This window comes from Heloderma suspectum, chromosome 7, assembly GCF_057233095.1.
Source record: "Heloderma suspectum isolate Gila_16-S chromosome 7, 16-S_ref, whole genome shotgun sequence".
NCBI classification, from domain to species: domain Eukaryota; kingdom Metazoa; phylum Chordata; class Lepidosauria; order Squamata; family Helodermatidae; genus Heloderma; species Heloderma suspectum.
Window position 1 is genome coordinate 67,232,043 of NC_139464.1, and position 23,958 is coordinate 67,256,000.

At 40.1% G+C, this 23,958-nt stretch overlaps 1 protein-coding gene across 1 annotated transcript in view; it reads right to left on the minus strand.

The window, feature by feature from the left end:
• Positions 1 to 23,958, minus strand: part of TRHDE (thyrotropin releasing hormone degrading enzyme) — a 379,983-nt gene that overhangs the window by 179,868 nt on the left and 176,157 nt on the right. The window contains exons 4-5 of the mRNA XM_084810483.1: positions 23,142 to 23,296; positions 13,800 to 13,913 (exon numbers count right to left, since the gene is read on the minus strand). Of these exons, the coding sequence (XP_084666609.1) occupies positions 13,800 to 13,913; positions 23,142 to 23,296 (269 nt within the window). The remainder of the gene's footprint in view (positions 1 to 13,799; positions 13,914 to 23,141; positions 23,297 to 23,958) is intronic.

Sequence of the window (23,958 nt, forward strand, 5' to 3'; positions counted from 1 at the left end):
CTGAGATAAGACAAAGAGACAAGAGGCTTTCTATACAACCCAGCATCCCTCATTCATTCACATGCTTCACACACATCTGTAGGGAAGTTAAATGTAGCCCCTTCATAATCAAGGGCTAAAAGGAAAGTTGGGGCAACACATAAGGGATAGAAACATTTTTAAAATGAAATACTCATAACAGGAAAATAATTCCTATAATTTCTTTCTTAAAATGTTCACAGTTGCAAAACTACTAATACTATCAAGAAGTGCTTTCACTGAGCTATCAACTGGAAGTTTCTGTGTTTGCTTATATGCATCACTGTTTCCTCCAATATTCAGTTGTAAATGGATTTCTTCTCAAGTTCACACAGAAAGTTTATATGGCTGAAAACAGAAAAATAACACTAGAGGCTTATTTCAGTACATGATTATTGGGGGAAGTCATCAAACTCCATGTGGTATTAATTAAAAGCTTCCTTTTTAGATTATTTGGAACCCTTAACCAATAATAGAGAAATGAAGGGGATATTTTTGAAAGGAAAGTGAGAAAACGAAGCCATGTCTCTCTCCATGCTGAGACAGCATGATATTTATGTTGGGCTAGAAGGATCAAGCAGGCTACAGCTCCAATATAATATGCCAAAATAATAATGAAATAAGTCATGACACTCCATGTCTTAAAAGTCTACTTCCATAACTTTTAATACCTTTTTTCTGATCTATCTTGAGAGCCTCACGAAGTGTCAGAACATTTTATTGAAGGAGATAAACATTTTAGCAGGCAGTTTAAGTCAAAGATATGTGCGAGCCTAATCACAGCCTTCATTTTTATTATTTTAATCCTGCCCATGAAGAAGATGGGCAGTTGAGACATCAGGGTCTTGGGCTGTGCACTTTGAGATGCTCTGAGTATTTAGTTTAACGAACTTTAGTTTAATGACTTTCCATTAGTATTTATTTGTATGCTTAAACAAGTCTGCTCAGTACAGGTTTTATAAAAAGAAAATGAGGATATGCAGATATTTCAGTATTAAGCTGGGTTCAGTTTCCAGGAGAAATGACAGAATCATCTACAGCATGGAGTCCTATACTGTGACAGATTGCTTTGGATTGTTTAAAGGAAGATGAAGAATATTTGCATGAGTCCTGGAGCACTGTACATCTTTGTTTAAAAGTTTGGCTTTTCTAGCAACTTTATTTGATGAGTCAAGACAGAGTATAAATGTGATGGCAGTGGCATGAGTTCTCCCTCCTTGGTATAGTTTTTTTAAGGAGAAGACTGCTCCCTCTTTCTCACATTAGTCTCTCTTTAAAGAAAAATATTATGCTCATAGTTTCTTGATATATGTGTTAGTGGCATTTGATTAAAACACATATCTACAGAAACTATGAACATTTTTTTAAGGGTCACAGATATGGGAAAGACAGAGTACCCCTCTGCTTTAAAATAAAATTAAAAAAGACCAAAGGAGAAGGAGAATGCAATGCAACTGCCATCACTGATGTACTCTGCCTTGACTCATCCAATAAAGTTGTCAGCAAAGCCAAACTTTTATAAAGTGAACAAAAGGGAGAAGGCCACTGAGCCCTGTGAAATGCTTTCTCAGCGCTGAGTGAGGTAGTGACTGGTAAAGCATTTGACACTTGGTATTTTATGGATGAAAAAGAAAATCACTCACCAGCATTTGCTTTTGTCATAGTCTTCTCCACTCTATTCTACTAACAGACACTCAAGGACAGAGAGTATGCCAACTCCACCTACTTGGAAGTAGGAACAATAAGGAGCTGTCGATAAAAACTGGACAGACTTACCCAATCCACATTCTCTATCATAATTTGTGTGTTGTTGTTTTTTAAAAAGCATTAACAGAAATACAGAGATAAATAAACAAAGGATGGGGATACTTTGTATATGTTTTTTTTTAACCTGGAGCAAAGAAATCCTGTAATGAATCCAACTTTCCAACCCCCCAATATCTTTGAAGAAACGATATACCAGGCATAGCCAGGTTAACAGACCCCAAAATCTGCACTTAGAGGATGCATGGCCAGGTCCTCCCATGCTATTGATTGGTAATTTTGAATTTCCATCTCTGGGAGCTGACAAACCCCAACAGAAACACCTGCATTGTGAAATATTTTCTTTGGGTGTTTCTACATTAAGCAAAAAACCCACATCCTTTCCGGAGCTTCCTGCTTTTGGTTTCTTTGAGGGATTAGGAATGGCTTCTCTACGTGGCAGCCACGTAGTTTGAACAGAGGGAGTGCCTTCCTCCCTCCCTGGCATGCGGGGGGAGGGTAGTCTTGTTTTCATAGCTTAACTTCTGCTGTACTGTTTTCTCACAGCCCCAGGAAACCTCTGAATTACTTCTGAATAGATATAAAATGTAAGATATGCTGTAAGTCTGCAATGCTTGGCACACTTACTTGGGAGTAAGCCCCACTGAACTTAATAGGGTGCTCTGAAACAACAGAGGCCGTTGCTTCTGAGCTTGGTGGGGTGGGGGATCAGATGTGTCTCCCTTTGTTTCAGGGAGGCATTTTACCCTCTTCTCCCTCCAACTGAGAAATGCAGAGGAAAGAGATTCAATCGCAGGCGATTCTTGCCCTTGCTCCTGTCAATTCTCATCCTGACCGTGCCCCCAACAACTGAAAACTAATGCCCACAGCAGGCAGACACAGTAGTTTCTTCTGCTATTGGAGAATTTCACAGGGAGGTCATGGCACTTCTGCTCTGTAGGCTGGAAAAAATACCACATTTTTTTGTGCCTGGGGAAAACACGAGATAGGCTGGAGGAAATGGCAGGAGACATCCTGGAGGGTAACGGCATCATCTGAAGAGCCCGCAAACTTCCAAGAGAGAGCTATCTCAATAGCAGGATAAAAGCTCCGTGTGATGAACCCCTTGGTGTCTGACTGGCTGGCAAAGAGCGAAGACAAGACCAAGCCAGTCTCAGAACCCAGGTGAGCCTCATCCCATCCCCCATGTGAAGGCTGTTTTGGTGAGTTATTCTTAGGATCCTGATAAGTAAGGGTTAGTTAGCTACTTTTATGTTTCATTTTATTTTAACAGCAACTGGCTGTTTCTGAACTTTGCTTTGCTTGAATTAGAAGCTAGAGTTGATTTGATTCTCCTGCCTAGTGTGAAGGTTGGCATTATCTATGCACTGGACTGCTTGACAAGCATGCTAACCTGGTTATTAAGGACTGTGAAAGAGGCTCTGAACCAGGGTCTATTTGTTTCCTTAAATAAAAGCTGTAAGTCTGGATTCCCATATATCCAGGATATTTAAATATGGAATATTAGTAAGAGATATTAATAAAATGTAATTGGTAGCAGCCTACCTCTGAGGAATATAGACAAATGGTGTCTTGCAACCTGTCCTCACAAGTAGGATAGGAGGTAGGATAGGCAAGAAGACACCCTTTGCCTATATTTCTCAGAGGTAGGAAGTGCAGGAACACCAGTTCGAAGTACAGTAACACCGGTTTGTCACAGATCCTATTATCTACTGATAATGCAGGTAGCTTGAATTTAGAAATACAATATATCAAGCCAGTTTCTTGAAATTACATGTATCCCAGATAAAATGTCTACAGTGTACATGCAGAGACATTTAACAAATAATTTCTCCCTACTACCCTACAAAGGAGGTGCTACTTTAGAAGATAAAACCCTATGTCTATAATTTAGGAAAATGGTCACCTAAAGTTGCAAGACTTGGAGGGCTAAGAATTGTAAGCCACATAATATTTATTTATATATATACATACACATACATACATACACCACCCAATAGCCAAAGCTCTCTGGGCAGTTCACAAAAATTAACACCAAAAAGTACAGGATCAAACAATATAAAATATAAGAGCATTGAAACCGCAATATAACAATACAACTAGAATAAAACCTAGCAGCAATGCAGAGTTTTAAAATACCGATTTAAAACACCAAAGCTAAAAGACTGGGAAGCTAAAACGCCTGGGAGAATAAAAAGGTTTCCATATTGGAAAATCACAAGAGTTACCATGAGATTGCGTATTCTGCTTAGTTATCTAGGCATCAAGATCTTTGGGGCCAATCATAATCTCTTCCATGAAAATATTAATGGAAAAGGTGTAGTAGCCTCTGAAGCAGCCAAATCAAAAGATATATCTGTGGATACAAGCATTCCCCCCAACACAAAAAGAACAAGAGTGAGTTTGAAAAGAAATCACAGGAGTGGATAAACAGAGTTACCTGCAGTTTCCTATACAGTTAGCCAAAGAAAGTAATCTCCAGAAGATTTTTTTAGGATGCTAGAAAAGAAATTATCAGGGAACTGATAATGTGCAGTAAAGACTGCACACGGACATCTATAAAACCTGAAACAGGATGTTAGATTCCATGAGACAAGAGCTGAAAGGGTAGTACTGAGCAAGAGAACAAAGGTGGAAGGAAGCATATAAGGATTTAGAAGCTTAATGAATTCTAAAACTGAAAAAAAGGAATACAGCAATATAATATCCAACAGATAAGAAGCACTGAGTTGTATGGGTCGCAAATAATATCAGTTCACCAGATTCATAACTGATGTGGTTCTCTGACATTACAGTGAAAAAATTAAGGAACATCTTACCTGCTAACACCTGGAAGATTAGCTCAACCCTGCTTAAAATAAGCAAGGCACTGTTTTTTCAACCAGACTTTGTGAAACTACTTTGTTCACTGGTTAATTTGTGAAGGGATCCCTTTGAATCTTTAGCTATGCCATGAACATTAGCTCTCTAGTTACGTAAATGGACACATTTGCTAGGCCGGGCAGGTGTTATACCGCATTTTGGTAATAGCTTACTATTGATTACGTTGCTTTCCTGAACACTGAACTATGACTCAGATGTAATGGAAAGATCTGCTAAAATATGCTTGAAAGGATTAGTTCATGGTAACCAACCTTTTTGTCTGGAAACTTGAACGTTTTGCAGAATGCTCTGTATCTAGTTAACAATATGTATTTTGTTCTAAGTTTGGAATTTAAACTGTCTTCAGCTAGTACTGAACACATCTGGAGCTCGTTTGAAAACTATCTTTTTGTGAAAGGTTTCATGAGGCTTGATCTCCCACAGGCACATCATAGGACAGGAGATTCGTATTACCCAATAGCTCCTTTACTGCATCATATGCGTTAAGTGCATCAAGGTAGATTGGCTTTGTGTCATGTGGCCTGCATGTTTAGGAGAACAGGATGGCTGACTGAACTGCCCAGGGAATAGGGTTACAATTCTCCATTATTCCGAACAAAAAGATATATAAATGTGGGCCATTTTAAGCCAGCCATGTTTTAAAATATTAGTCTGCAGTGCATAGTACCTATGTCTTGTCAGGATAAGCATTCTTGGCACTTTGAATGATGCAGACATCTGGACGACTGAATCTCCAAAAAGAAGCTACCACATATATTAGAACCTCAATCCCAGAAGAAGGGCTACATAATCTATTCCAGGAGAATATTGCCCAAATCATGGATTATGTTCAATGAGGGAAATCAGAAGATGAGCTCCTTGTCTGGACTATCCCCCACAGCAGCCAACCTTTAACCTCAAATTTCTGGTACCCAGCATTTTCACTCCCACTGTGCACACGGTGAGGTGATTCTGCCTTCATACATAACAATGCTCACTATTTTAAAAGGTCTGTAAGATTTAGATTATAACTATTTATGAACCATTTCCAGGAATAAACATTTCTGCTAAAATAATTGCTTTTTTTGCTCCTCCCTCCCCATACCTTTTTCCTTGTGTGTTGTGTATTTCAGATTGTAAGCCTGCAACTAGGGACTGTCTTGTTTAATTGATTATATGTAAGGTGGTATGGGAGCCTTTTTGGGCCAGCATAAAAATACTTCAAATAAATAAACAAACAAATATTGCATTGTGAAGACTCCTGCATTTTGGGATTAGCTATTAACTAAAGTTATTACAGAAAAATATGAGAAAATGCCTCAGTATCTCAACTGCTTTTCCTGAAGCTGATACAATATATTCTTTCTATTTTTGTACAGGTAATGGTCTCTGGAGCAGCATTTCTTTTATTTGGGTAAAAACAGATATACATTCAAAAGTGTGGCAGAAGTAGTTTGAACATACAGTCAGGGCCAGAAATATTGGAGCAAGGATAACTGTTTTGGCAGTTGGGCTCTGTACACCACCACATTGAAGTTGAAAGGAAACACACCCAGATGGGAGCAAAGTCAGGACTTTCAGCTGTAATTCAAGGGGTGTGACAAAAGTGGGGCACTAACCGTTCAGGAAGTACAGCCAGTGGCATACACACACACCCCATTGTTGGTGGCTCAGAAGTAATGGAACAAACCAACATCATTTCAAACTTAAGGATCACCTTTAATACCTGGATGAAAATTCTTTGCAGTCAATGACTGCCTGAAGTCTGGAACCCACAGACATGACCAAATGCCGAGTTTCCTCCCTCAAGATGCTTTGCCAGGTCTTGACTGCAGCTGCCTTCAGCTGCTGCTTGTTGGTGGGTCTTTCTGCCTTCAGTCTTGTCTTCAGGAAGTGAAAAGCATGCTCTATTGGGTTGAGATCAGGTGACTGACTTGGCCATTGAAGAACATCCCACTTCTTTGCCTGGAGAAACTCTTGGGTAGCTTTTGCTGTATGTTTTGGGTCATTATCCATCTGCAATATGAAGCGGCGTCCTATCAGTTTGGCAGCATTCGGCTGAATCTGAGCAGAAAGTATAGCCCTATACACTTCAGAATTCATCCTGCTGCTTTTATCAGCAGTCAGCTCATCAAGAAACACCAGTGACCCGGTTCCATTGGCAGCCATACATGCCCATGCCATAACACTGCCTCCACCATGTTTCACAGATGATGTGGTATGCTTTGGATCATGAGCTGTTCCTTTCCTTCTCCATACTTTTCTCTTCCCATCATTCTGGTACAAGTTAATCTTGGTTTCATCAGTCCAAAGAATCTTATTCCAGAACTGGGCAGGCTTTTTTAGATGTCTGCTGGCAAAGGCTAATCTGGCCTTTCGGTTCTTGAGCATTACCAGTGGTTTGCACCTTGTTGTGAAGCCTCTGTATTTACATTCATAAAGCCGTCTCTTGACTGTAGATGTTGACAATGACATGCCTACCTCCTCAAGAGCATTCTTGACCTGGCTAGATGTTGTGAAAGGGTTCCTCTTCACCATGAGCAGAATTGCAGTCATCCACTTTAGTTGTCTTCCGTGGTCTTCCAGGCCTTTTGCTGTTGCTGAGCTTGCCAGTTAATTCCTTCTTTTTCAGGATGTTCCAAACTGTTGTGTTGGCCACTCCCACTGTTTATGAAATCTTTCTGATGGGTTTATTTTGTTTCCTCAGCCTAATGATGGCCTCCCTCACTTGCATGGACACCTCTTTGGACCTCATGTTGGGGGTTCCAGAGAACAGCTACCAAATGCAAATGTTAACACTCAGAACCAGCTCCAGGCCTTTTATCTGCTTGACTGGTCATGGGGTACCTGGCCATGCAGCTGCTTGTCAGCCATTCGTACATTCTGTGACTGTACGTTCACTGTATTCTAAAGTATTTGTTTTCAAGGCAGATATAAAAATGTCTCTCTTGATCCCTTCTTCTTCTTCTTGGTTTTCACATCTCAGAATGATCACCAACTGCACAATTATTATGTTCCCAATAGTATTACCCCAGATTAAAAAAACATAGTGAGTGTCCTCCTGGGACATCGGAACATGAATTTTCATTACATTTGTCATGGTCCCAGGTGTCATGCTGCCACTGGAGTTGTCGTCAGAGGAGGAGGCAGAACTGTCAGACCAGATGGCACCTCAGGAGACCCTGGCACTAGCCAAGATGGTCCAGGACCCTCAGAGGTGATACTTTTGAATCTTCCTCTTAGAGAGTCAGAGAGTTCAGCTTCTGAGGCAGAGGGCAATGCTGAGCCACCACCTAGCCCCCAAGAATGCCGGCACCTTAAGGTCCATGGTTGTATGGTTGCTAGGTGAAGGAGTGCTTGCTTATTCATACTCCTTATGAGTTGGGCCCTCCTCATGAGGAGGACATCTGACAAGCCTCTAACAGGAAGCAGCTGAGCACTGGGTAGAGTTCTAGCAACTTTAGCTATATCAGCTCTCACTGGTAACTTGAGAACTGCAGGAAATAATCCCTTTGCTAGTTCCATTATCTGCTACCTTTGCCTTATCATGGGTGCTCTGTGCTACTGACTCTGGACTGTTTCTTGGCCCTGCTTCTGAACTGACTAACGTACCTGACTGATTTACTGTGTTTGACCTCTTGCTTGTTACCTTGACCACTCCTGCTGTTGTCTGATCCTTGTTGCTTGCTCTCCTGCCTGCCTGCCTGCCTGCATCCTGACTTCTGCTCGATTTTGACTACTCCTGCCTTAGCCTAAACCTCCTTGGACTGCAACCTGTGTGCTTGACCATTTGCTTGCCAAATTGACTATTCTATTGCATTGCTCCCTGTATTTGCTTGCAAAGAGCTAGGACTTAGTCTAAAGAAGGACAATACTAGTATGTTATCATTTTATCTATTTAACGTATTATTTTATTTTGATCAACCATTCCTTGTTTATTTGTCAACAGCATAACTTTGGGTCATGCATATTTTCATCTCAGTATCATATATTTTTATTTTAACTAACCCTTGTTCAGTCCATCTCATATCCAGCAGGAATTTTTTACTGCCCTGGCCTATTAGATTAGAATAGGCCAAGTTGACAGGAACATCATTTACTTAACAAGGAATGTTAACATTACTTAATACCTATTTTCAAAAATGCTGTCTTTGCAACACAGATTATAAGGCAAATTATTCTGTTTTTGTTAAAGTGATTATAAGCAGAACAAACGACTCTAGTACAGCAAAGATAAAATCCAGAGCATGGCCAATGTAGCCTATGACATTTCACTATGCTGAAATCATCAGAGCTGTCAGATTCCACTGCATTTATAATTAGAGTGTCTTCCTTATAATTCAATATGTGTTTTGGGGGAGAGAGGGGAACCTTAAGATAATAAACGTTATTTCACTGAGTGCTTCAGTGAATCAAAGATATTTACATTGGTAAAACAGACATTAGCTTTGATAGAAAAAGTGAAGTGTTGGCCAAAACCAAAATGACAAAAGAAAAATTTTAAATACTCATATCGCCATAGTACCTTTTTTAGGCCAACTCAAAGGTCACAAGATACCATGTAAGCTTTTGAGTTCTCCAGAACTCTTCAGTAGGTAAGATGGTAAACAACGCAAAAGGGGGACAAAGAACATAAGAGCCATGCTGGATCAGACCAACGGTCCATCTAGTCCAGCACCACTGTGTCACTAAGTCAAAACCAGAGAACCTTTGCTTTTACCCCCTAACAGATAAAGAGTTTCAGAATCTTCCTGAAAGAAGCTGTTCAATGTAGATAGAAAGCTAATGCCCTTCATATGTCTAACGAATGAAGGGAAGATTCTAATGATGAGGTTGGAATCAGGAAAGAAGACAGGAAGAATTATGTACTGGTTCATATGGAATGAGGTAACTTCTTTGGGTAGAAAAGTCAGATCCAGTGACTACTGCTTTATCCCTATGAAGGATGGTGAATAGAGGGTCAGAACAGAAGCCAGCAAGTCCACCTGCTTTTTGGCCCAAAAGTTATGGCAACAACTATTTTAAAAGTAAACAGACAAAGACTGGATGTAGTAAGAGCTCAAAGGGTTTGGACATTAAGATGGTTAGGACAACAAGGAAGCTCCATGTAGGAACCGGTTTGGAAACCAGAGGGTATAAATTCTTAAGTCCTTTGAGGAATCTCTTTGTAATAGGATGAGAGAATACTGTATGCCCTTGAATCTGACCACAGAATGTGGACAGAGCCAATAAATAAATTCAAAGAGATGATAAAGTGAGTCCTCTTCTGTGGAGTGTCAAGTGGACCTGAAGGACATGATGAAAAGAAGAGGAAGTGGGATCTACAGAGACCGAATTGGCATATAGTATAAATAAATGCTTGCCACCCAAGGATAAAGGCAAGCAGTGGGCTTCCTAACCACTTCTAAGACCTATTCTATGTCAGATGGGATGAGTGAGGAGGTCAGATCTGCCAGGCTGTAAGATGGAAGGACATAAGGTCTGGATCCTGAATATAACCATTCTGTTGGTCAGGAGATATGGTGAGTTGGGCGGTGTGAACCTGACTCCTGCCGACAGAGATAACAGGGTGGCAAATCATGGCTGTCTGGGTCATCATGAAGTCATCAGAATGATGTCCGTGTCAAGGGCTCCTTGGAGGGCTCTCTCAGTCTAATCCAGTAGCCAAGTCCAGACGCAGACAAAGGGATTCTTTTCAAAGCTTTATTCTTCTTTTACAACTTACAACTCTACAGGTAGCAACTAGATCTGAGCAGCAGCATCCCTATGCCCTAAGTTGGAACAGTTGGTCCCCGTTTGAAAGGCAATTACTGGCAGACCCCTGAATATAAGGACTAGGGAGAATCCCTCCCCTTTTCCCTTGGATCCTCTGGGCGCAACCGTTCTTTGAGCGCCAACCGGGCGCTACGCCTCCTTTCCGCGCTCTCCATTTGGCGCCGCTCTCTGCGTCTGCGCCGCGCATCCAACCAGTCTGCTATCGGTGCTGGGTCACTCCCTGGACTGCTTTCTAATCTAGGAATGTTGGTGGGAGGAATCTGTCAGCTGCGGGCCCTGGGAAAAAGGGGTGCGCTCCTCTCCCAGGAGCAACTGCTCTTCCTCCGAATCAGAATTACTCTGGGATTCTATGGGCTCAGTGTCCACCCTGACAGTCCGATCCACCCAGCCAAATTTTGGCCAGGACCCATGTAATGAGCAGTATTGGAGGGAATGCATATAGGAGGACTGTGTCCCAGTGATAGAGGAAAGTGTCTCCCAGGGAACTGTGATCCGAATCCACTCCGCTACAAACGAAGTCACAGTGAGCGTTGTCAATGGTGGCAAAGAGGTTGACCTGTGGTACAACCCATAGTTGAAACAGGTTGTGCACAACCAATCGATTGTTGGTAACATCAATCATGCAATGTTCCTTCCAATCGACTAAAAGCTTTGGCCAGTATATTCTCCACCCCTGAGAGACTGATAGCATGCATCTTGACACCTTGAGATATAGCCCAGTTCCAAATATCTCAAGTAAGCCAAAGTAGAGGCCCCGACTGGATACCCCCCTGTTGGTTTATGTACCAAATAGTGGCAGTGTTGTTCATTGAGATCTGCATGACCTGGTTATGGAAAATGGTTTCAAAGGCAATAAGGGCCTTCTCAACAGCTAACAACTTGAGCTGATTGAAGTGGTACTTTCTCGCTTCTAAAGACCATTTGGACTCAATATGGATTGCAACATGCCCCCCTGCCAGAAGTCGAGACATCAGTGGTCACGATACAGGATGGTTGTCTTTGCCTGAAGGGAAATCCCCACTGAAGGTATGAGATCATGCACAGGTGGAAGGAACAACAGACCAAGCCGCCAGCAGCAGTCTAATTCGAAGTGGGTCCTTTTCTGGACAAAAACTGTGAGAAACCATGCTTGAAGAGTTCGCACCAGGAGTCTTACAAAGAGGGTGACAAAGGTGGCTGAGGCTATGAGTCCAAGTATCGTTGCATAGCAGAAGCAGAGACCAGAGTCTAAAACAGTCTAGTTAATAGGAAGGAATGACCTTGCCCATACCAAGTCTAGAATAGCTCTGATGTTCTGAATCCGAGTGACTGGGACGAGGAGGGATTTGGTCATATTGACACAGAGGCCTAGATATGAAAGGAGAAGAGTGGAATAAAGGTGGGTGGTGAGTAACAGTTGAGATGGGGCTACGATAAGACAATCATCAATACATGAGAATCCTGTAATGCTTTGCAAACGAAGGTGGATGGCAACTACTGCCATGCACTTAGTGAATACTCTAGGAGCAGTAGCAAAACCAGCGGGACCCAAAATTAGTAGTACCGCTCACCAATGGCAAACCTCAAGTACCGACAATGGCAAGGGCAAATGGAAATGTGGAAATAAGCATCCTTAAGATCCACAAAAGCAAGCCAATCCCCTTCCTGGAGTAGAGGGAGAATGACAGTCAGAGTTACTGGTATGTGTCATGGGGATCTTTCAAAGGCAGTTGATATCCCTCAATCCAGAGGGGGCTATGGTTTGAAGTACTGATCTTTGTATCATCTTGGAGGGGAGTCTCTCCTTAAGAATCTTCTATCCCAGGATTAAGATGATGAACAACAGTATCTACTGTAATAAGGATCTCTTCAGGATAATCTTCATCCAATTTTGTCTGATTAGAAATGATCAGCGCATCTCAAGTAGTATGAGTTGGGTGAATCTCTTCTGGAGTCCAGTGAGTACCTTGGTGATAAAGTACAGGTACTGTCGAAGGGTGACAGGTGGATACAAGAAATCTCTTATCTCCCTTCCAATGTGGAACCAAGAATGTGGACTTCATCCAATGCCATGAGAGACAGATGCCATAGGTCGCTGAAGGGAGCCGCAAAGGCGGTAATATGCCATGAAGAAAAAAAACACCTTTCCTTTTGTGAAGTGTGAAGAAACAAAAGGAAAGATAGAGAAAAGTGAAGAAAAACCAAGAAGCTCAGCTCAGTCACTAGGAGATCTAGGGATTTAGTCAGACGAAATCTCTCAAGAATGCTACTACTGTGACGGTCAAAGAGAAACTGAGGAGAACAATGGAAGCACTGCAGGTGGGAAGAAGGGAAGGAGGGCTTCCCGCCTAAAAGTCTCAACTCTGGAAGGTTCCAACAAAGTTCTGAAACAGGCGCAGAACCCATATGTGTGATGCACAGAGGCCACAAAGAGGGATTTACTAAAATTTGCCATTTTTTTCATATTCATCATGGAAAGAATTTGAGATTTTAAAAATGTGAATGTCAGAGGAAGAGAAATGGACATATGCATCTATACCTGAGTCCCCATGGTATTATGGATTTGGGATATCTTTTTGATAGAGGTTTATTTTGCAATGATTATAGATAAATAGGTAAATATGGCAAAATATAAGAAATCAGATTTTAACAAAAAAGAACATTATCCTCAAAATCAGGTAATACCTATGCACAAACATTTTTATGGGGACCATAAAAATGTTTTCCCAAGGAAAGAACAGTTAGTACTGCACTGAATTTCACAAAACTTGAAAGGGATCTATTTTACCTTCTGATATTATTATGGTAACTGAAATGCAATACGGTATCAAGAATCACAGAAGATATTACAGTTTGCATTTTGGGGGGAGGGGGGGATAGAATTTGCATAAAGGTTTGGTGCTCTGTTTTTACCATTCAGATCTGAAATGCTCTTGAATGTAGAGGGAGTAGTTATTTTAACTTTCATTTATTACAAGCATGGCCTTATTTCTTTTGTAGTAAATGGAAGATTACACTTCTGGAACATTGTCAAATAATTTCAGCACCTACTGATTTTGCTTTATTGAACATCTGATACTTGCACATACTATTTGGCATTTTTCAGTGCTCTGTAATAATATGCCACAAAGGTGCTTACACTAAATCAGAAAAATGTTCTATTTAGCCCATTATTTCTATGTTGTGATTTGCAGCGAGCCTACAAGGTTTCAGGCAAATATCTTTCCTTTACCACCTGAGAGTTTTTTAACTGGAGATACTAGGGAATGAATTTGGAATCTTCTGCATTCAAACATGTGCTCAACAATTGAGCTATGGCTCATCTGACACTAACCAGGAATGCAAGAGCAACACATCCTTTCATCAAGACTCACAAAATAAAGAAAAAAAGAGAAACTTACCAAATTCCAGCCTGGATAGAGATAGTCAGTTCCAACAAATTCAAAATAGTGAGCAAAGCCTTCTTTAAGCCATACATCTTCCCACCAAACAGGAGTCACGAGGTCACCAAACCACTAAAAGAGAAGTTGCATTAAGCTATGTTTTTTTCAAAAATATCATTTATTCACATTCTATTTTTTATAATGGGGTAGAATAAATTTTATACAACAAGTTGATGGAAAATTGCTGCACAAAAAGTGGTAGTGACTTATTATCTTTTCATTATCTCAGATTGTTATCAATCATTTTAATAAAGGGTTTGTGTGGAATCACCAATAGGTCTAAGCACTCACCACAGAATGGTTACCCCTTGAAGATAACTGCATCCTAGACATCTTCTATCAGGTTTTGTTTAAAGTATCAATAAGTACCAAACAACAATCTCAGAGACACTGTGGCTGCTTTCTGGAGAGGCTTTTATTGTGGAATTACCTTGCCTCATTCACAGAATTTTATGCGAGGTCCAGATAATGGCCTGGTTGGCACAATCAAAATAAGCCACAGTGGCTTGTTTTAATCCCTGCTGCCTGCTGTAGGTTCAGTTGAGGGTTGCTTTCCCCTCTAACAAGCCATGCTGCCCAATTCATATGACACGACAAGCCGTGCCCAGCCAGGTAATTAGAGAAATGGTTTTAATCCCAGCATGTGCCAAGGATTAAAACAAGCCACTATGTTTTATTTAAGCCACACTGGCTTGTTTGATCATGTGAACTGGCCCAATGTCATGTTCCATTTGTAGCCCTCCTGTGTTTTTCCACCACATCTTCTGTCTTTTTTCCTACCAGAAAAAAATCTGTTAATGAAAAAAAGATAGAACACCTTTTATTTAAGCATGCTGAGTTAAACACTTGGTAAATAAATGGAGAAACCCACAAGTCCAAAAAGTTGCAGTGAATCTGTGATGCAACAAGAAATGACAATTGAATCTTATATTCAATTATATATACTGGAAAGAAGCAAAGAGCCACACTCATGCTTTACAAGGAGATTTTTAGATTTAGCAAGCAGGACAAAGTAGCATTGCTCCTTTTTAAATTCCAAAATCCTACAAGCTAGGCTTCAGCAGCATGTGAACTGAGAACTACCGGAAGTACAAGCTGGGTTTCGAAGAGGCAGAGGAACTAGAGATCAAATCGCCAACATTCGCTGGATCATAGAGAAAGCAAGACACTTACAGAAAAATGTCTATTTCTGCTTCATTGACTACGCTAAAGCCTTTGATTGTGTGGATCACAACAAACTCTGGCAAATTCTTAAAGAGATGGGAGTACCAGACCACCTTACCTGTCTCCTGAGAACCTGTATGAGGGTCAAGAAGCAACAGTAAGAACTGGACATGGAACAACTGCCTGGTTCAAAATTGAGAAAGGAGTACGACAAGGCTGTATATTGTCGCCTTGCTTATTTAATTTATATGCAGGTACATCATGAGAAACGCCAGGTTGGATGAATCACAGGTCGAAATTAAGATTGCCGGGAGAATTATCAACAACCTCAGATACCGAGACGATACCACCCTAATGACAGAAAGTGAAGAGGATCTAAAGAACCTCTTGTTGAGGGTGAAAGAGGAGAGTGCAAAAGCTGGTTTGAAACGCAACATTTAAAAAAACTAAGATCATGGCATCTGTCCCCATCACTTACTGGCATAGAGAAGGGGAAGAAATGGAAGCAGTGACAGATTTTAGTTTCTTGGGCTCCAAGATCACCGCAGACGGTGACTGTAGCCATGACATTAAAAAACGCTTGATCCTTGGGAGGAAAGCTATGGCAAACCTAGGCAGCGTAGGAAGAAGCAGAGACATCACCTTGCCGACAAAGATTCATATAATCAAATCTATGGTTTTCCCAGTAGCAATGTATGGCTGTGAGAGCTGGGCTATAAGGAAGGCTGAACGCCGAAGAATTGATGCCTTTGAACTGTGGTGCTGGAGAAGACTCTTACGAGTGCCCTGGACTCCAAGGAGGTCAAATCAGTCAATCCTAAAGGAAATCAAACCTGCTCATTGGAAGGACAGATACTGAAGCTGAAGCTCAAATATTTTGGCCACCTAATGCGAAGAGAAAACTCCCTGGAAAAGACCCTGATGCTGGGAAAGATGGAAGGCAAAAGGAGAAGGGGACGGCAGAGGATGAGATGGCTAGATAGCATCACCGATGCAATGAATATGAACTTGAGCACGCTGCGGGAGAGAGCGGAGGACAGGAAGGCCTGGTGTGCTATGGTCCATGGGGTCACGAAGAGTCGGACACGAGTGAACAACAACAACAACAAGGTTCCTGATTCACTAACCGTACCTAGAGTCAGGAAAATCTTTCGTATCCCAGGGTCAAGTATTATAAGAACCCTTTGAGTTGTCACAGTAATGGTCCCTCTACATTAGGTTCTAGGCTACAGGCTTTATTCAATTAACAGGTGTGACTAGGTGATTAAGCAATTAAATTAATCCTGCGTAGTTAAAACTGTCACACCTCCACCAACTGGGGAGTGGGCTATTTACTCTTCAAACACTGAAGAGTTCCCTGTGTCATTTCTTCATCATGTGCCTTCCTTTACTACTTCCTTGGAATTGCTTTGGGCTGCTGTTTCTGTAATCCTAGCCAGATTTTATAAATTGTTTTATGATAGCTACCATTGAGAAGGTGCGAAAGTGTGGAATATCAAAAAGAAAACAATTGCTTGAAGGATGACATGGAGCAGACGGACAAGGAGGAGGAGGAGAGAACAAAGCTACTGAAAACTGTTCACACACTTAGGGTGCAATCTTATGCATGTTTGGACAGAAAAAAGTTGTACAACTTCCAGCTGGCTGGCTGGGGAATGCTGGGAGCTGTAGGACGTTTTTCTATCTAAACACGCATAGGATTGCACCCTAGGAGAGCAATCCTATGGCCGCTAGACAGTGCCTAGACGGCCATAGGATTTTTCAGTTCCCAGAAACCATGCTCCCCACCATCTTGTAGGAGGGACAATTCTTCCCTGTCTCTGTGCTCATAACGCAGCATGGAGCAGGTGAAAAGTGGGCATTCCCGAGGGTGGGGCAGGCAGGAGAAGTTACAGCAATTCCTATGCACTGTGTGGCCTCCTTCCTTCCCACTCCAAAGTCTCCAGCTAAACAGCCAAAATCGGCTGTCTAGCCACAAATGCAGGGCATCCGGAGTGCAGAGGAGAGGACCCCCTCTCTGATCCATCTACCATGCATTGAATAGTCGGCCGCCTCCAAGTTTGGGGGTGGCCGACTATCCCAATAGGACTGCACCCTAAATTTTAGCAACCCAAAGAAATGTGCAAGATATGCCAACAACCACTCATCTATTTCAACAGAGTTCAACTCTCTTTCATTAAGGTTTTTGGGCTACCTTCAGTTTTGCTGTCAGTATTTTTTAATTCCATTTAAGAAATATGAGACATATATGTATTTCAATGACATATATGTATTCTCTCACATACTTGCTAAGGATAACCACCTGAAAAACATTAATTACAACTTTAAAACTGCCAAGCTTGCCTAATATTGTATTTGCAATTGGCATACATTCATTTTTATTAACTATTTTAAATTGCTTTAGATATATGTTGTTGTTGCATGTGCTATCTGTTGTATGTCCTTATGCGAATGGTTTTTATACTTTATATAATGTGTTTTAATGGTTTTTAATTGTAGTGAACCGCCCAGAGAGCTTTGGCTATGGGGAGGTATAGAAATATAATTAATTAATTAATTAATGGACTTCTGAAATGGGAAAAAAAGTTCTGGGGAAAAATAAAGCACTGGGGAAAAAATGGATTTTTTTTCCACTCCACATAACTCTTTAATAGTATCCTATCTCTGACAATGGTAATTACTACAAGCAATAGTAGAAGTATACAAGGAAAATTTATAACTGCCCATATAACCCTTATCTTTTTATATATTTCCAAATGTGGCAGAGAAGCAAACTTCAACCTGAAAGTTAAGATACAGTTCTTGAACAGTTTTGCTACCAGTGCTTAATAAACCTTTTCATTGAAAAGTTGTTGGAATCCTGTTTTTAAGGCTCCAGATATACCTTTGTCATTTGTAACAGCATTGAATTCTTCAGGTTAAATATATGCTACTGCCATCAGTGATCACTTAAACTGTATAAAATGGCAACTTCGTTTCTAATGGATTGAAGTCATACTTAGAATAGGCCTGCTTAAATCAATAGGAATTAAGTTAGTCATGATTAATTTAAGTCCTACTGATTTCAGTGGGCCTCCTCTAAGTATGACTAAGCCTGGATCCAACCCACTCACATAGAATTAGTCAAATATACACTGTGGTAATTAAATATACATTTCAAACAATTTCAGAATGTTCACATTCAAATCTTTTAAGCTAGAATACATTTTCTAAAACATGGTTGTTGTTTTCTTACTTTTGGGGGTTGTGAACAAACCCTACTAATGTTTATCTAAAACAGCTACATATGTAAACTCAGTTTAATAACATTAACGTGATATGGACTTATGCCTAATTGGACACAAGAACATTAGATTTTTATTTATTTAATTATTTTATTCGTGTTTTCTCCCTCCTTCCTCACCACAAACTCTGCCACCAAAAATGCCACAAAGTCAGTGGTCCTTTCTCATAGTTGTTCAATTACATGATTACAGAACTTGCTTTAAGATTATGGCGGGATAGACAGGTGGTTGCTGCAGGACTGCAGGAAGATTTTACCGCAATTGTTTATTATTAGACCGCAATTTCTCTTTTCCTGTATGCAATATAGCAAACCAAGTTGTCCCTGATAAATTTGGTGGAAGACATTTTAAAAATGGTTGTTTTTATTTATTATTTATTTATTTTATATATTTTATAGATAAATAATATTTTAATGTAAGTCCTTAAAAATCAATGGGTGGTAAGCACTTTTTAGAAAAGGCAGTTATCCTGTTCTCACAACTCAAGAGGGAATGTCTCTTCCAAGATGGCGCCCACATGATACATGTGCATCATCTAAAAATAAATCATACATTTTTCCTTAGAAAAACTATTTTATTGATATGCAAATATGTTGTATCTAATCAATGAATAGATTACAACTCTGTGATTAATCAAATGAAAGCCGTAGTTACAACCTATTTTGCAAGTGAGCCAAATAACCTACTGCTGTTTCATTTAAAATATAATCCATCTACTACAGTTAGTAAGAGTACTCCTGAGAAATTCCAGAAGGCTATCAAATTGAGGCATATTTACTTCATTATCTTATGTCCTCCTATGCACAAATAGGAGGAATTAAATACGTTTTGAATTAGTCAAAGAACAATTAATATTAATATATTAAAAGCTCTGTTCAGTATATAACTAACTGCTTTAGAAATGTTTTCAACTAGCAAAAGGCTCTTTATTCTATCTTTCCATTTCACAGATGGACAGAAAAGTTTAGACAAGACATAAGGTGCATTTTTTAAAAAAAGAATAGGTCATTCACTACTCAGTGAAAAAATTAACCTATGAATTGATGGTGGATGATCCTGCATCCCCTTTACAATGAAATCAAATGTAGTTTTAAAGATAGGCACTAGCCTTTACTGGAAGGTATAGGTTTAATGCAGAAATCACTGGGCATAATTCTATGTCAGGACATCAGATTTAGGCATCTTCTTCGATTCTAGCCGGAAAATCATGAATATTAAAAGAGCTCCAAGTGATCTAAAGAGAAGTTCTATTAAACATATAAAGCCTAAATCTAGGACAATCAGGAGACCTTGTCAACACGGTCTCCCAAAATGATGGATACAAGACAGATGAGAAAGTATTTTTGTTGGGCCAATTTATGGTGGAGCAGAAGTATACATGCTTTTGAATAGCACAGAATCCTTGGTCAGGCAGAAGGGGAAGGTAGCTAAAATCCATGGCTAATTAAAAAAAACGGTTCTTTGGATTGGAAAAACCAGTTACTAATGGATTGGAAAATAGCTTTAGAATGCAATTCTGTGCAAACTTATATGGAAGTGAGGCCCATGTAACAGAGTGGAACTAGGGCTGTTCACACAACCTAATCCATACTCAGTGGTTGAGTGTGGGCTGTTTTGAACCATGGGTTGTCTGTTGAACTATGGGTTAAGCATGTTGTCTGAATGCAGTATGTTTTCCACAGGATGGGTTATCATGTTATCTGAACGGAGCCAGGGGGGCTTGTTAACCATGCACTGTGACTTGTTAACCACCCAGAACAACCCAATAACAAACCATGGGTTCTCAAGGTGGCTTGTTCGAGAAAAATAAGCCATACTGCATGGTTAACAAGCCACCCTGGCTGTGTTCAGACAACATGATAACTCACAGTACAACAAACAACTCACGTTTCAAAACAACTCACACTCAACCACTGAGTGTGGGTTAGCGTGCTATGTGAGCAGCTATTAAGTAAGCAGGTGCAGGATCAGTCAGCACAGTATATGATAGCCCTGTAATAAAATATCTAATTCCAGAAAAGAGCTAAATTCTTGTAATTAGTTACTCAGAACCTAAAACATCTACTTAAATGTGGCCAATATAGTCTGAAGGTACATGATGCAGGTCTATTGCTGAAGTTAAGCTCGTCTAATGCTGTAACCTGCTCAGATGGGAGACCACCCAGGAACCATCCATAAGCTTTTCCAGCTCTTCAGAAGAGATAAGCTAAAACAGAGGAGGTGAGAACCTTCTACATATTACAATTAATCAGAGGTGATGAAAAATTCCCCTTGGTTGCCTTGCGACTACTAAATATATGCAGTAATTAAAATATAGCAGGTAAATGTACCTAGTAACTAGTAAGACTTGTCTTTTCCACTCTCCCTTTTCTGATGCACTAGTAGAGGGCCAGGAAGAAGGGCCCCAATGGAGTTGTAACAGTCCTTGGGAAAACTACACTGGGACAACAACAACTCACTGTGGTCTTTCTTCCTGTGTGCCAGAGGGGATGGGCGGGGGGGGGGGGGGAAGAGATGTGGCTACCAGCATACCAGAGAGAGGAAAGATCAGATCTTTCTCCTTCCCACTTCCTGTGGCTAGAATGCCTTTTCCCATGACTAGAAGGCCACCACCACAGCTTTCCCAGCAAAGTAAGATGTTTAAAGGAAAGGAAGAGGAGAGGTTTTTGGATGGGCGGGAGCTGATTGGATGGGTAAACTGAAAATTCTTTTCCAATCTAGATTTTAATATGAGGCAGAGAAAAAGTCAGCGGCTTCATAGTGAGCATTATCAATCCCTGAAGTTCATATCTAGGCTCAAGACCAGCAAGCATTGCCAGCATTTCAAGTGACGACATGAAAGGCCAGCTAAAGGAAGGGTCTAGTAGAGTCAAAGCACATTGAGCAATTTAGAGATCCATTCCAGTGCTGGATATAGGCCAATATGAGTATATATGAGCATATTTTCATTGCTAGGAAGGAGAGTTAGCTGCAAAACCTAATTTTAAATCACAACTAAATTTAAGAAAGCAATAAGCCTGACAATGTGTTATTGTAATAAATCTGCAAAACTGCATGAAGAGTAAATGAGTCCGAACAATGTAGGCAGATTAAGAAATAACCAGAAACAGCAGGATAAAGGTGTGTGGGGGGGGGTTTAAAAGAGAATCTTTAGGCTGCATATAAAAAACTCCACTGGCAATATCACTAACCATATACTAAGAAAATGTAATTTATACCATACAAGTATTACAAAATGTAATTCATGAAAAAATAGTTAAAAGATATATTAAACAAGAAGAATGCTTCCATTGTTTTGTATATCTATTTTGTATGTAAACAAAATACATTTTTGTATGTATATACAAAATATTTTTGTATGTATATACAAAAATACAAAATATCTATACAAAATGTATATGTATTGTATGTATTAAACTTATGTATAACATATGTTTATACTATGAGTCAATCTAAGACAAAATATATACTACACATAGGGGGCAATTCAGGCAAAGCTAAGCATTTTTAGGGCACAACCCTATGGGGATAGTCGGAGGCGGATGACTATCCAATACAGGGCAGGCAGAGTGCAGAGGGGATCTTCTCCTCCGTGCTCTGGCCACCCTGCATTTGCAGCTACACAGCTGATTTCAGCTGTCTAGCCAGGGCACCTCGGAGCAGCAGGAGGGGAGGCCGGATGGTGCATAGGAAGCATTGTAACAGCGCTTCCACAGTCCCCTGCCCTGCCCCAGGAACACCCCCTTTTTGGCCACTCTGAACTGCTCTTATGAGCACGGAGCCAGGGGTGAGCCACACCACCTACAAGGCAGCAGGGGAGAGGAGGCAGGGGGCAGGTTCCTGGGAACCGAGCTCGGAGCACTGGTTCTGATCTCGGTTCCCAGAAACTGAAAAATCATACAGCCATCTAGACACTGTCTAGTGGCCACAGGATTGCACCATTAATCAGCCATTTATTTCAATGGGAGAATTAAGCATGTCCTTAAATGTCTACCAAGAAATTAATGGAAATTTAAAGTGCTTAGCTTTAACTAGTTTGGAACCATCATTTACAGATTATGTGCTATTTTCCATCCTGGGAAAGTGTTAACATTTTGTCTATAAAAGGGTCATTTGAAATCTCAATAAAGGTGAGATTACAGTAAATATTTAGTAGAATTCAGCTTAGAATTTATGACTACATTGGTTTCCAGTAGGTTTCTGTTCCCTACAGTGTATTCTTTCCAATGTCTGCATTGAACTCATATTACTTAAAACATATAATATGGTTGGATCAAAGAAAGAAGATAGAGGCAAATGTGAAATAATTGTTTACTGCAATATGCCCCAGTATATTTAAGACTTTCAATACACTGAGAGGCAAGATATTAACCATTTATGAACAGAGGGCCATGGAAGAAACAGAAAGAAAGAAAACTATTCCGAACTTTATATATGGAGAGGATAGGGACTATCAAATTGATTTCAGCCAATGCAAATTTTGACAAGAACATGAAACTCAACTTGAAACTGTTATAGTGCCATAATAAATCATTTCCAGAGACCACCACTACACTCAACTATAAAGACAAAAGTCCATTACAATCACTCCAAAGGGAAGGAAACTTTCTAATATTGACCTGATACCAGTTTCATAGTGGGGAACTGCTTATATCATTAGAAAGTGTATTAATCTCGAATAATTTCTGCATCACAGTTGTTTCTCAATTAATGTGTTAATCCTATGAGCTTCTGTATAACTAAAATGAACTACTCTTAATTTTCCTGAGACAACATTCAGCATGGAAGTCATATCACTCTTACACACACAGTGTAATATTGCATGCTCACAAGGAATATGCTTGTCTCCTACCTGATGGCATAGCTCGTGCACAATGACCATGGTGACATCAAGTAAGTATGATATGGAAGAAATGCTTGGATCCAGGAGTATCCTCTGCTCCACAAAAACACTTAGTCCCCAATTCTCCATAGCAGCATAAGGATGCTTAGGCACAGCTAATAGATCTAGAAACAGAATGAAATGTACTTTTAACATGCTTGTGGGATTTATTCTGTTCTAAGTCTCCTATTAAATAAAAACATTAGCCAACATTAAAAATATTTTTTCCAAATATATGTGCAAAACTAAAAACATTAACTTATGTTCCTTAGCAATAATGCATTTTAAAAAATATTCTAGTTAGCAGAGACACTTCTGTTCTAGCTTCATTACTTCCCATATGTCATGTCTTAAGAGTCTCAGTATGCTGTAACACAGTTTGATTATACAGTACTGTGCAAAAGTCTTAGGCCACCATTAGATTTGTTGTTTTAGCAATGGTATAATGACCATATATAATTATTTCTCAGTCTCTTCATTAGAATACAACCAGAAAATACAGGAAATTTGTATGCAGTATTCAACAATAGAAAAAAAAATCAGAAAAAACAGCTTCCATAGGCTAAAGTGGCAAGTATTTAGTGTGACCTCTCCTTACATTAGAGTAACAGCAGGTGCCTGGCCAGGAATGGTCTTTGTGGAAGGGTAGCAGCCAAGAAACCACTTTTGCGGAAGGGGAACAGGGTGAAAAGGCTAAGATATGCTAAAGCTCACAAGGATTGGAATGAGGATAAGTGGAAAAGAGTATTATGGAGTGATGAATCCAAGTTTGAAATTTTGGGGTCCA